General features: G+C 39.0%; 1 protein-coding gene across 4 annotated transcripts in view; it reads right to left on the reverse strand.

Moving 5' to 3' along the window:
• Window positions 1-5,218: 5,218 nt before the first annotated feature.
• Window positions 5,219-13,358, reverse strand: part of LOC110302590 (zinc finger protein 345-like) — a 26,995-nt gene continuing 18,855 nt past the window's right edge. Inside the window, exons 2-9 of one of the 4 annotated variants that reach the window (XM_029482116.1) lie at window positions 12,172-12,361; window positions 11,282-11,323; window positions 10,874-10,962; window positions 9,957-10,083; window positions 9,640-9,687; window positions 8,595-8,675; window positions 7,648-7,730; window positions 5,219-7,222 (exon numbers count right to left, since the gene is read on the reverse strand). In XM_029482116.1, coding sequence (XP_029337976.1) covers window positions 5,363-7,222; window positions 7,648-7,730; window positions 8,595-8,675; window positions 9,640-9,687; window positions 9,957-10,083; window positions 10,874-10,915 — 2,241 coding nt within the window. In that variant the 5' untranslated portion in view covers window positions 10,916-10,962; window positions 11,282-11,323; window positions 12,172-12,361 and the 3' untranslated portion in view covers window positions 5,219-5,362. Of the gene's footprint in view, window positions 7,223-7,647; window positions 7,731-8,594; window positions 8,676-9,639; window positions 9,688-9,956; window positions 10,084-10,700; window positions 10,963-11,281; window positions 11,324-12,171; window positions 12,362-13,358 lie in introns of those variants that run through there. The other 3 variants (XM_029482114.1, XM_029482115.1, XR_002378816.2) reach the window with 3 other exon arrangements.

The raw sequence follows: 13,358 nt of genomic DNA on the forward strand, positions 1-13,358 counted from the left end.
ATGGGGGACTTTTGGGATAGCATTGGAAATGTAATTGAGGAAAATACGCAATAAAAACAAAATTTAAAAAAAAAAAGACTAGTGATGCTTGCCTCTGAGATTCCTGTTAAAGTTCCTAAATTTTTCACTTCCTGGTTTTTCCCACTTTGGGTTTTCTTTATTGATTCGATTTCCACTTTCAGTTCTTGAACTATTTTATTCATATCTTTAACTATTTGTATTTTCATAAATTTCTTCAAGGAATTTATTCATTTCCTTCTTAAGGGCCTCTATCATATACATAATAGGATATTTTATTGTCTTTTTCTTGTGCTCCAGGTCTGGTACAATAGTCAGGCCTACTATAGTAACATTTCTGGGATCTAGTGGAAACACATCCTAGCTGTTATTGTGGTTTTATGCTGGCTTCTAGTGAGTTTGGGAAGATTATAATTCTAGGTGCTGATAGCTGATCTTTTCTTTATTGGGCAGGTGTTTTGTACCTTGGGGAGCTGATCCTGTGCCACAACACTACATACCCAAATACCTTTGGGAGAGAGCTGGTCTCACACCTGTGAGCAGAGGTAAGGCCATCACTTCTATTTAAATTCTTGGCCTAAGAGGGACCTTCCAAGAGCCATCAGGACACAGGAACCAAGGAAGAGCCTGTGACAGGGTTCTTTCGGTTTCTGTCTGCACCCAGGAGCTGGCTCTTTGCCAAAGCTCTCCATACCCAAATTCCTCGTGAAGAGAACTAGTATCCCAGGAGTACTAACACACAGGCTTGCAGGAGGGACAAGCTAGTCAGAGACAGTAAGATCAGTGAACACCAGAGATAAGTAGATAGTGAAAGGCAAGGACAAGAACATAAGCAACAGAAACCAAGGCTACTTGGAATCATCAGAAACCAGTTCTCCCACCACAGCCAGTCCTGGATACTCCAACACACCAGAAAAATAAGACTCTGATTTAAAATTACATCTCATGATGATGAAAGAAGACTATAAGGACATAAATAACTCCTTTAAAGAGATACAGGAGAACACAGATAAACAGGTAGAAGCCCTTAAAGAAGAAAGACAAAAATCTCTTTTAAAATTACAGGAAAACACAACCAAACAGGTGAAGGAATTGAACAAAACCATCCAGGATCTAAAATTGAAAATAGAAACATTAAAGAAATCACAAAGGGAGACAACCCTAGAGATAGAAAACCTAGGAAAGAGATCAGGAGTCATAGATGCAAGCATCACCAACAGAATACAAGACATAGAAGAGAGAATCGCAGGAGAAGAAGATACCAATATCTTTCAACAACTCTAGCCCTACAAAGGATAATAAATGGAAAACACCAACAGAAGGAGGGAAATTGCACCCTAGAAAAAGCAAGAAAGCAATCATCTTTCAACAAACCCAAAAGAAGATAGCCACACAAACTTAAAAATAACATCGAAAATAACAGGAAGCAACAATGATGATTCCTTAATATCTAATATCCATGGACTCAACTCCCCAATAAAAAGACATAGACTAAAAGACTGGATGTATAAACAGGACCCAGCACTTTGCTGTATACAGGAAATGTACCTCAGTGTCAAAGACAGACACTACCTCAGAGTAAAGGCTGGAAAACAATTTTTCAAGCAAATGGTCCCAAGAAACAAGCTGGAGTAGCCATTCTAATATCAGATAAAACCAACTTTCAACCAAAAGTTATCAAAAAGGATAAGGAAGGAAACTGCATACTCATCAAAGGAAAAATCTACCAAGAGTAACTCTCAATTCTGAACATCTATGCTCCAAATGCAAGGGAACCCACGTTCATAAAAGAAATTTTACTAAAGTTCAAACCACACATTGCACCTCACACAATAAAAGTGGGAGATTTCAACACCCCACTCTCATCAATGGACAATCATGGAAACATAAACTAAACAGAATCACACTGAAACTAACAGAAGTTATGGACCAAATGGATTTAAAGATATCTATAGAGTATTTCATCAAAAAAAAAAAAATAGAATATGCCTTCTCCTCAGCACTTCATAGTACCTTCTCCAAAACTGACCATATAATCGGTCACAAAACAGGCCTCAACAGATACAAGATGATTGAAATAATCCCATGCATCCTATCAGATCACCATGGACTAAGGCTGGTCTTCAATAGCAACAAAAACAACAGAAAGCCCACATATACATGGAAACTGAACAACACCCTAGTCAATGATAATTTGGTCAAGGAAGAAAAGAAGAGAGAGAGAGAGAGAGACTTTTTAGAATATAATGAAAATAAAGGCACAACATATCCAAACTTATGGGACACAATGAAAGCAGTGCTAAAAGGAAAACTGAGCTCTGAGTGCTGTCAAAAAGAAATAGCAGAGAGCATACACTACCAGCTTAACAGCACACCTGAAAGTTCTAGAACAAAAAGAAGCAAATACAACCAAGAGGAGTAGATGGCAGGAAATAATCAAACTCAGGGCTGAAATCAACTAAGTAGAAATGAAAAGAACTATAAAAAGAATCAACAAAACCAAAAGCTGGTTCTTGGAGAAAACCAACAAGATAGATAAACCCTTAGCCAGACTAACCAGAGGGCACAGAGACGGTATCCAAATTAACAAAATAAAAAATGAAAAGGATATATAACAACAGAAACTGAGGAAATTCAAATAATCATCAGATCCTACTACAAAAGCCTATATTCAACAAAACTGGAAAATCTGGATGAAATGGACAATTTTCTAGACAAATACTAAATACCTAAGTTAAATCAGGATCAGATAAACCATCTAAACAGTACAATAACCTTAAAGAAATAGAAGCAGAGTCTCCCAACCAAAAGCAGCACAGGACCAGATGGGTTTAGTGCAGAATTCTATCATACCTTCAGAGAAGACCTAATACCAATACTCTTCAAACTATTCCACAAAATAGAAACAGAAGGAACACTACCCAAGTCATTCTATTAAGTCACAGTTACACTGCATATTCTCCCTTGGAGATGGAATGGTTTCCATCTAATCAGGAACCTGTCACAATGTCCTTTCATAGAGGACTTCATAAGAGATTTTTTTCTACATCTATCATAGTTAATATTCCAAATAGATTTTTAAAACTGGCTGAGTTTGTATTACTTTTAGCTTCAGAAGACATCATGTGTATTTAAGAGGCATTTAACTACTATAAATTATTTTAATGACTTAAAAAATGTCAATACTGAGTTGTATTATGTTAAAATAAATTTTATTAGTTTAATAAAAAAAACAAAAGGTAATGAGCTGTAAAAAAGAAAAAAGAAAACATTACAAATATAAAAGGCACTTAAAAGGTTAGAATCCTTTCATGATACTTTCAAGTTGGATTCAGAAATGACTGCACCTTAATTTGATAGTGACTGTATACGTATGACAAGCCAGTGGCTGTCATCATTCTCAGTGCAAGTCCAGAGCTATTCCTTTAAGATCAAGTACAATATCCCTGCTTGGAACTTATATTCACCATAATATTGCAATTTTGAGCCAATTAAATAAGAAAAAGGAATAAATGACATGTAAACAAGAAAGACAAAACTGTTTGAATATATTTCTGTTCTGAATGAAAGAAAGATTGGTAGAGTTATCTGGAAAGCAGCATCAAAACTCCTCATAAAACTATAACTACACCAACTAAATACTCCAACAAACTGATTATGGCCATACACTTAAGGAATGCTTAAAGAGATATCTGTAATATATATTCAATGTAACAGTACCAACAATAAAGTATGTAAACAATCTAAGTGTTCTTTTGTGTAAAGAAACTTTCATAGGGGCTGGGGAGATAATAAATTGACTCTGTCTACAAGTGGAAAGCTAGGATAAAACCCAAGCCTCTTAGCTGTAGTAGCACATTCATGCACACAGAGACGCATGCAAACACACAATACATATACATACAAATATTTTTGAGTCTGTGCATAAAAGTCTACCCCCTTTTGTTTTTTAAAGGAAAGTCTGTCTGTCATCCAAGACAGCAGTGATGAAACTAGAAGACATTTTTTTATGTGAAAATAAGTCAGACACACAAAAACTAAAAACAATGAATTATCTTACTTAAATATGAAGTATAGTTGGGCATGGCAGTGTATGCATTTAATCCCAGCACTTGGGAGGCAAAGGACCTCTGTGAGTTCAAAGCCAAGCTAGTTTACACAGTGAGTTCCAGAGCTAAACAGCGAGAGCCTGTCTTTAACAAGTTAATGTTTATGAGTTACTGTTAAAGGTTACAAACTTTTAATTATAAAATGAGCAACTTAAAAGTACAATTAGTGAATACAGTTAATAGTGTGAATTACCTGAAATTTCTGATAGTAAAAAGTGCTTTATAATACCAAAACCAAATTACTGTATCACATTTTAATTAGCCTAATAATTGTTTCATGGTATATTCTATAGAAGCTTGTACATTTTAAAACCAGAACATCACTATGTGCAAATATTAAAAACATCTCAAAATAAACTTATAAAACCATCAAGAAAGCCATTTCTGCTAGTATATAAAATCTTAAGACATACAAACAATCCCCAATATTCTATACATGAAGTTTTCCAAATGTGAATCACTTTATTGAGTGTTGATGACTAATGTAAATAATTACTTTCCAACATTTCTTACTTTCACAAAGTCCTCCACTGTTGTACTGTGGGTACTCATCAAAGAACTGAGCAAAATACAATTTTCCACACTGTCTGTCAACAGAATTTCTCTCACATAGTTATAAAAAGCCTTAGAAACAGCAAAGACTGTCCATGTTTGTAACTTTGTGAAGCTTCAAAGTGAGTCTGTGTGAGCTGGGTTTTGAGCATTCTGATCACTTCCTCCATTCTTTAATTCTCATGAGGCAACTTTGCAACATGATTTCTTTTATGTCTGTGAAGTAGTGTTGTGATCATAAAAAGAGAAAGAGCTGTAGGAGTATGCTCTGGTGGGGTATGAGGGAAAGGGGTGCCAGGGAGGACCATGCAGAAGCATCCCTTCCCCCTGAGGGACCAGACACACACCAGTATAGTATAGAATAGACTTTATTCAGGGCATGAGGAGGGGAGTTAAGACGGTAGCAGAGGCAGAGAGAGGCAGAGAGAAGGAGTGAGTAGAGATGTAGAGGCCAGCTATGGCCACGTGGAGAGAGGGGGGAAGGGGATGGGAGGGGGAACAAGGGGAAGAGAGCAAGAGAGAGAGGAGGGGCCAAGCAGCTCCTTTTATACTGGGCCAAGCCTACCTGGTTGCTGCCAGGTAACTGTGGGGAGGAGCATATCTGGTTGCTGGCAGGCACTGTGGGGGTGTAGTTTAGACAGAATACCAACAACTAGGATATAAATAATCACTTTACAAATGGCTTACACTGATAAGCTTTCTTGCCATTGTGAATTTGGATGCACCGTTAAAGCAATAGAACTTCCTAAAGCAGATTCTTCATTCCCTCCAACAAAAGAATTTATCTCAAGACTTTTCATGTGTTCTGTACGATGAGAACGACGGAAGGCTATTCCATCGCTTTTACAAGTGTAGGCTTTCTCTCCACTGTGAATCCTTACATGTTTACTTAGATGAGAGTAAACAGCAAATGTTTTCCCACACTCCTTACAGTCATAGGGCTTCTCTCCAGTGTGAGTCCGCATATGAATATGAAGGTAGGAGGAACAAGTAAAAGCTTTCCCACACTCATTACACTCAAAGGGCTTCTCTCCAGTGTGAATTCTCAAATGTGCAATAAGATAGGAGGAAGAAGCAAAGGCCTTTCCACACTGGTCACATTCATATGGCTTCTCTCCTGTGTGACTTCTTTTATGTTCAAGGAGGCCTGAGGATGTAGTGAACGCTTTCCCACATTCTTTACAACTGTAGGGCTTCTCCCCAGTGTGAGTTCGTATATGTTTTGTAAGGCCAGAGCGCACAGTGAATGCTTTCCCACACTCCTCACACTTATGGGGTTTCTCTCCTGTGTGAATTCTTACATGCTTACTTAGATGTGAAGAAACAGTGAAGGCTTTTCCACATTCCTTACATACATAAGGTTTCTCTCCCGTGTGAGTCCGTATGTGATTATGAAGGTAGGAGGAACACGCAAATGCTTTTCCACACATATTGCACTCAAAGGGATTTTCTCCAGTGTGTGTTCGTAAATGTTTAGTAAGGCTTGTGCGCTCAGTGAAGGCTCTGCCACACTCCTTACATACATAGGGCTTCTCTCCAGTGTGAGTCCGCATGTGAATGCGAAGATAAGAAGAACATGTGAATGCCTTCCCACATACTTGACACTCGAAGGGCTTCTCTCCAGTGTGTGTTCTCAAATGTGTAATAAGGGTTGAGGAAGACGCAAAGGCTTTGCCACAGTGATCACATTCAAAGGGTCTCTCTCCCATGTGACTTTTCATATGTTTAATAAGGCCTGAGGTGGAAGTAAAGGCTTTCCCACACTCCTTACATTCGTAAGGCTTCTCTCCAGTATGTGTTGGTAAATGTTTACTAAGGCCAGAACGCCCGGTAAAGGCTTTGCCACAGTCCTTACATTTATAGGGTTTTATTCCAGTGTGAACCCGAAAGTGATCATTAAGACATGAGGAATTTCTAAAGCATTTTCCACAAACCTTACATTCAAAGGGCTTCTCTTCAGTGTGAGTTTTTAAGTGCTGAGTTAGTGGATAACACCTAGAAAAGGCTTTCCCACATTCCTTACATTGGTAAGGTTTCTCGCCAGTGTGAGTACGCATATGAATATTAAGGTTGGCAGAATATTTAAAACTCTTCCCACATTCCTTACATTCATAGGATTTTTTTTCAGTGTATGTTTGAGCACTCTCAGCATGACTCAAGGCTGGACTAAAAGTATCACCACACTGTACCGGTTCAAAGAGTTTGTCTTCACTGTGACTTCTCCCGGGCCTCTGAAGGGATGACTGACTATCAAAGACTTGCTGAAATTCACTGGATTCAATGAATTTGTTTTGTACACATGTTGTCTGGTAAGCTGTACTTGTAATCATACTGAAGTCTTTTCCATACTGGCGTAATTCAGGATCGGTGTCTGCAGAGGAAGTCTCCTTAGGACGAACAGGAAAGAGCTGTCCATACTGAACACAATCATAAATGTCCCCTGTGTTTTCAATACCTATGTGTGTCAGACTGCATGAAGGTTCTTTGATGATTTCTCCAGGTGGCTTAATGTCACAGAGCTCCTTTCCATTGTGGCTATTTGGCTGTTGATTAAAAACATAAGATGAAGATATTAAAATTACTTCAAATGTATTAGTATACTTCACTTATCTAAAGACAAGAAGATGATGAGGATGATTTTTTCCCATTTTAATTACATGCATTTCACTCAATGTGAATGAAAAAATCCTATTGCAAGAATCTTATGCCATCTGTTCTAATTCTGAAAGGCTTCCTGTGCTTCCATGAACTTGTTTTAAAAGCCCAATGTCTATAGCTATAGGTAGGACTATGTGCTAATGGGAACTCAAGTTTCAAACAATGATTAGGACATTTTTTTAGATACTACTCCTGTGGATGCAGGCTATTTTTCTCTAATACCTCTTTATCTGTAAGCATTTTGTAAAATTTATATGAAATACCCAGTCTATTTCAATGAAAACTAGGAAATATCTCTTGTGACTCTTACCAGTTGTATCTCATTTGACATTTTTAACTGGGAAATATCCCGCTGAAACATTGTCTCTCTGGTGTTAAGTTGTATAGCCCATTCTGAAGTTAAATAACAACAAAAAACATGTCAGTGCTTCCACATTGAAATAGAAACATTAATAATATATTTTATTTTAATTTGTTTTCATATTAAACAGGTTAAAAATAAAGATGTTAAATGTTAGCAACTTGGCTATGTCTAAGATTTTACAGACTGGGGACACAGGTCCATGTCAGAATAAAATAGTCCCTGGGGGTTGGAGAGATGGCTCAGAGGTTAAGAACACTTACTGGTCTTGTAAATACATACATACATACATACATACATACATACATACATACATACATAACATCACGCAGATTCAGTCCCCACCACTCACATCAGACCACTCACAACCCCTTTGACTTCAGTTCCTCTTCTGGCCACCACATGCACCTGCATACACATGGCACACATGGACTCTCACAAGCCCACACATATACACATAAAAATTAAAACAACAATAATAAATATTTTTAAAAGAGGCCTTGGATCCAGCAGTCAATAATAATAATGATAATAACGTAAACATAAAATTGTAAAGAGAATAGGCAGCCAAAATTTAGCAATAGTTTACTCTCAAATTTAAGTGCCCTGGTAAACAGAGACAATATTATTAGGGAGAATAAGGAAGATTTGAACAATTGAGATTGTAAAAAAAAAAAAAAAAATCTAAGTAGATAGAAAGTAATAGTTTAGAGATATGAATATCTCATAAAGCATTCATTCATGTCCTATGGTCTCAGCCTTCTGACTCAAGTTTTCTCTTCTTGGTAATATACCTTAGTGGCAGAGCACTTGCTTATCTTGCCTTTGTGCCAGCCACGGGGGCGGGGGGTGGGGGGAGTTCTATTATATCCCAAATAGAACTCCCAAGCATTTACCTTGGTGAACTCTTCTCTTGACTACTCTCAACTCTTCAGCCTCCAAGCAAAAGCTGTATCTAGATTTGATGAGCTGACATTCTACACATGAGGAAAGATGCATTAGTGAAAGCAGATCATGCAAGAATGGGTATGTATACCTTCCATGACTTAGAAACTTCCCTTCCAATGACAATACAATGGAATACTGCTAAAGACCCCAATATGTAAACAGATCTTATATGTGTTGGTAGGTACTGACTTAATACCTTTAAAGCCTAAAGTGATAGTAACAAAGACAAGACAAAATACTAATTTGGGGCCAGTTGGATGGCTCACCAGGGAAACCGCTTGCCACTAAGCCTGACCCCTGTTTCTATGCCTGGGACATGGTGGAAGGAATGAACTGACTCCCACAAATTGTCTCCTGACTTTTAGGTATACACTATAACAAACATAAAATTCATGCAAACAAAACACTTTTAAGTACTAATCAAACATAATCAAATATAAAAGAAAGTAAAAGTGAGACAGATTTCCACTCTATGGCCTTGGTTGGCCTAAAACTCTGTAGACTAGACTGGCCTTAACTCAGATATGCCTGTCTGTACTTCCTGGAGTACTAAGATAAAAGGCATGTGCTACCACATCCACAAGATCTTTGTTATCATGAGTTAAATAATGCAGTGCATCCAAATCTTCTGGAAGCACCGTCAATCAGAGACAAGTAGGACACAGATAATGCTTCTGACTCAGTTTGTCAAAGACAGTCTGATAATTTCCTTGTAATGGAGCACAATAGCAATACTCGATTTTTAGGGCTGTATCTTAAGACACAACAGGGCAGATGAAAACATAATAAGAGAGAGTATGAGGCCTTTCTCTTTCTCTTTCTCTTCCTCTTTCTCTTTCTCTTTGTCCCCTCCTCTCCCCTCCCTTCCTCTCTTCTTCTTGTCTGTTTTTTGCTTGTTTTATTTTTAAAAAGAGTCTCTATATATTCAAATGCATAGAGATCCTCCTGCCTCTGTCTTCCCAGTACTGGGATTAAAGGCATCAACCACCATACCCAGATCTCTGTTATTTTCAACTGTCCTTAGAGCTGCCATCACCAATCCTAAAACAAAGAAAATTCATAGGTGTGAATTCCAGGCTCAGCAGGTAAAGGTGCTTGCTGCCAAGCCTTACACCCTAAGTTTCATCCCTAGAACTCGAATGGTGGAATGAGAGATGACTCCCAAAAGTTGTCCCCTGAACTCCACTTGTGAACTATAACACACAGAAACACACATACACACACACAGCATAAAATAATAAAATGTAATTAGAAAAATAAACATACATTTGGTTTTCATAAGAGTCTACAGGGAATGAGAAGAATCTCACCTAATGTGGCCAGATTCTGGTAGTTCTCCAGCATCACCTCTCTGTAAAGGTTCCGTTGTTTTGTGTCCAATAAAATCCATTCCTCCTGGGTGAAGTCTACAGCCACATCCTCAAAGGTCACTGACTCCTACAATCACACACACTGGGATTTGAGCCAACTAACATCTCCCTCCAAGGTCACAGGAGACTGAGGATAGGAATTCAATGCCTACACGGAGTTGGGAGTTCTCTAGCAGCCTACGGCAGAGTTCAGTGAATAGTCATAGGTACACTTTATATCTATTAATTCTCACTTTCTGATTTTACTTTTAATGACAGAGTTGGCCAGGTTGGCTGACACTAAAGTCTCTATCCCCCTCCCACCCTTTTCCTACTCAGTGCTGGGATTAAAGGCATGCACCATCATGTCCGGACTTCATCCCTGTCTTTTGACACATCTCACTATTTCACCCACTACCTGACCACATGGGCTTTCTCATTTATTTCCTTCTATTTAAATACACTAAACACACTGCACACACTTGATAAATGGTGAGAGGTGGAGAAAGTCTTCCAGAAAGGAGAACATTCATCCCTTTTATCAACTGTCAAAGCACAGCAAGATCAGAAATATATAATGAATGTCCTGAGGGTGAAATCTATTACAAATTACTGAAATTTTGAAATGATGTTCACAATAATCATAAACCAATATAAAACTTTAATTTTCTCATTGATACAATAAAATATATGACAAGAAGCAACTCCAGGGAGAAAGGATTTATTCTGGCTTACAGAGAGTCATGAAGAAATACAGCTAATCACTCAGTCCTTGAATGAGGTTTTACTTCCTTCCAGAAGCTCTAGAGAAGAAAGTCTGCCTGCATGGAACCATGTCAGCCGTATGGATGTAACGAAAGGATATACTTTAGTCACACCTGGTAACTACTTGTCCAGCAGTCAGACACCCTCTTTTCCATCTCTGTCTTTTCATTATGAAAGTAGCTTGGGTTCCTAGAAAATAAACCTAGTAAGTAAAAGAAAAAGAAACTGGAGTTAGCTATAATTCTCACATTTACATACATGGATGTCACTCTATCCTTGGTCAAAATTCCCATATAGTCCAACACAGGAAATCAAGCTAGCCCCCCCCCCTCTCTCTCTCCTTCCCTCCCTCCCTGTCTTTCCCTACCCTCCCCCTCATTTACATGTATACAGGACTAACACACAGTGCCAGAGCAATCAAATTCAGAAAAAAGAATGGTGAGCCACACTGCCTATGAAGACCAGAATATGGGTCACATTTACAGGTAAAGAATAGTAAGCCTAGAAACATGGCCTATTACCTGCCCATGGTGGAATAACTCATGAATGAAATCAAGTAGCACCTATGACCAAAGAACACATATCAGCAAGCTGGTTTATAAAACAGACAACTTCAGCAACTCTTGCCAATTTCAGCATCTGTATTAGTTATTTTTCTCATTGCTATGATAAAAAAAATACTTAACAAGGAGTAACTTTGGGGGCTAGAGAGATGGCTCAGTTGTTAAGAGCACTTGTTGCTCTTGTAGAGGACCTGTATTTGGCTCCTAGCACCTACACAGTAGTTTACAACCATCCAGAACTCAAGTTCCAGATCTAATGCCCTTTTATGATCTCCACAGGCACCAAGCACAAATGTGGTCCATAGGCATACATGCAGGCAAAACACATATAGAAAATAATAAAATGAATAAATCTTTTAAAAGATAAAACAGAAACAACTTAAGAGAGAGCTTATTACAGCCTATAGTTCAGAGGATATAATCCTTGAAATGTACTGCAATACTCTCTTCCAAAATTTGAAGAACACGTCTAGACAGTTTATACACACAGTGATCTTCAACTCTCTCTATAGGGGAAGGCATGGCAGCAGGGGTGGAGAGGATGGCTGACTGCACTGCATCAGCAGTCAGGAAACAGAATGAACCAGGAAGTAAGACTGGCCTATAAAAAACCCTCAAGGCCCACCTAACACTGAGCCACTTCCTCCAGCAAAGCTCCACCTCCTGAAAGTTCTACACCCTTTCCAAACAGTACAATAGGCTGGGAACTAAGGGTGCCAGTAAGTCATTGGGGTAATTTCATATTCAAATGACAGAAGCACCCCTGAACTGGAAGCATGGCTATTCAAGCCAAGAGCACCAACACTTCTGTCTGTACAAGGAATCCACAATGCATAAGCAAGACTTACCATAGGACAAGCTGATAGCTTCCATCCTGTGAAGATGATGGTGAAATGCACTGGAACACTCTCTTCCAGAACTTGAAGGACACGTCCTGGCAGTTTATACACGTAAGTGGCCACTGGTGATCTTTCCTCTCTCTACATACAGTGTTACTTGCATTCTTGAAGACACAGATCACTCATCATCAAATATTATCTATTAATCAACAAGCATCATAATTAGTTCTTTCTCTTTCTGACAGGTAAAAGCCACTAAAAAATGATAACACATGAGCTGGAGAAATGCCTGACTAGCTAAGAGCACTTGCTGCTCTTCCGGGAGATTTGGGTTAAGTTTTCAGCACCCATGCTGGGCTGAAACTCCACCTCCTATCACTCCAGCTCCAAGCAATCTGCTAAACTATGTTCATAGCAGCTTTATCTATAATAGCCAGAAACTGGAAATACTCTAGATATCCCTCAACTGAAAAAAGGATAAAGAAAATGTGGTACATCTATACAATTGAATACTATTCAGTTATTAAAAATAAAGGCACCATGACTTTGCAGGCAAATTGATAGATCTTAAGAATATCATCCTGAGTGAGGTAACCCAGTCCCAAAAGGACATGCATGGCATGTACTCACTTATAAACGGGAATTAGCCATAAAGTGCAGAACACCCATGTTACACTCAACAGATCCAAAGAAGCTAAACAAGAAAGGAGGCCCAAACAAGGATGCTTGAGGAATAAAACAGTCATAGGGGGCAGATGGTGGGAGGGAACTGGATGGGAGAAGGAATGGGAGGGAAATGGAGGGGCTTTCAGGATCAAGTGTGGAGAGAGACAAGGAAGACGGCCAGAGGGCCATGAGAATGAATAGAAAACTGCAGCTGGTGGGAACTGGGGATGGCTCACATCTTGAGGACTTGCCAGAGACCTGAGATAGGAGAGGTTTCCAAGGATCCTTGTAGGTGACCTTAGCTGAGACTCACAGCAGTGGGGATATGGAGCCTGAAGAGGCTACCTCCTGTAGGCAGGCAGGAATCATAGTGGAGCAATAGGGACACCAACCTACCCACAAAACTTTCAATACAAAATGTATCCTGACGGGGGGCCGCAGACATCCGGCACCCTCCCAGCCGGAGGACAGTGACCTGCCCTGAAGGGAGCGCCATCTTGGCTCCGGGACTCCGCCGAACTTAGTCTGTA

The sequence above is a fragment of the Mus caroli genome, chromosome 9 (genome assembly GCF_900094665.2).
Source record: "Mus caroli chromosome 9, CAROLI_EIJ_v1.1, whole genome shotgun sequence".
Classification (NCBI taxonomy): domain Eukaryota; kingdom Metazoa; phylum Chordata; class Mammalia; order Rodentia; family Muridae; genus Mus; species Mus caroli.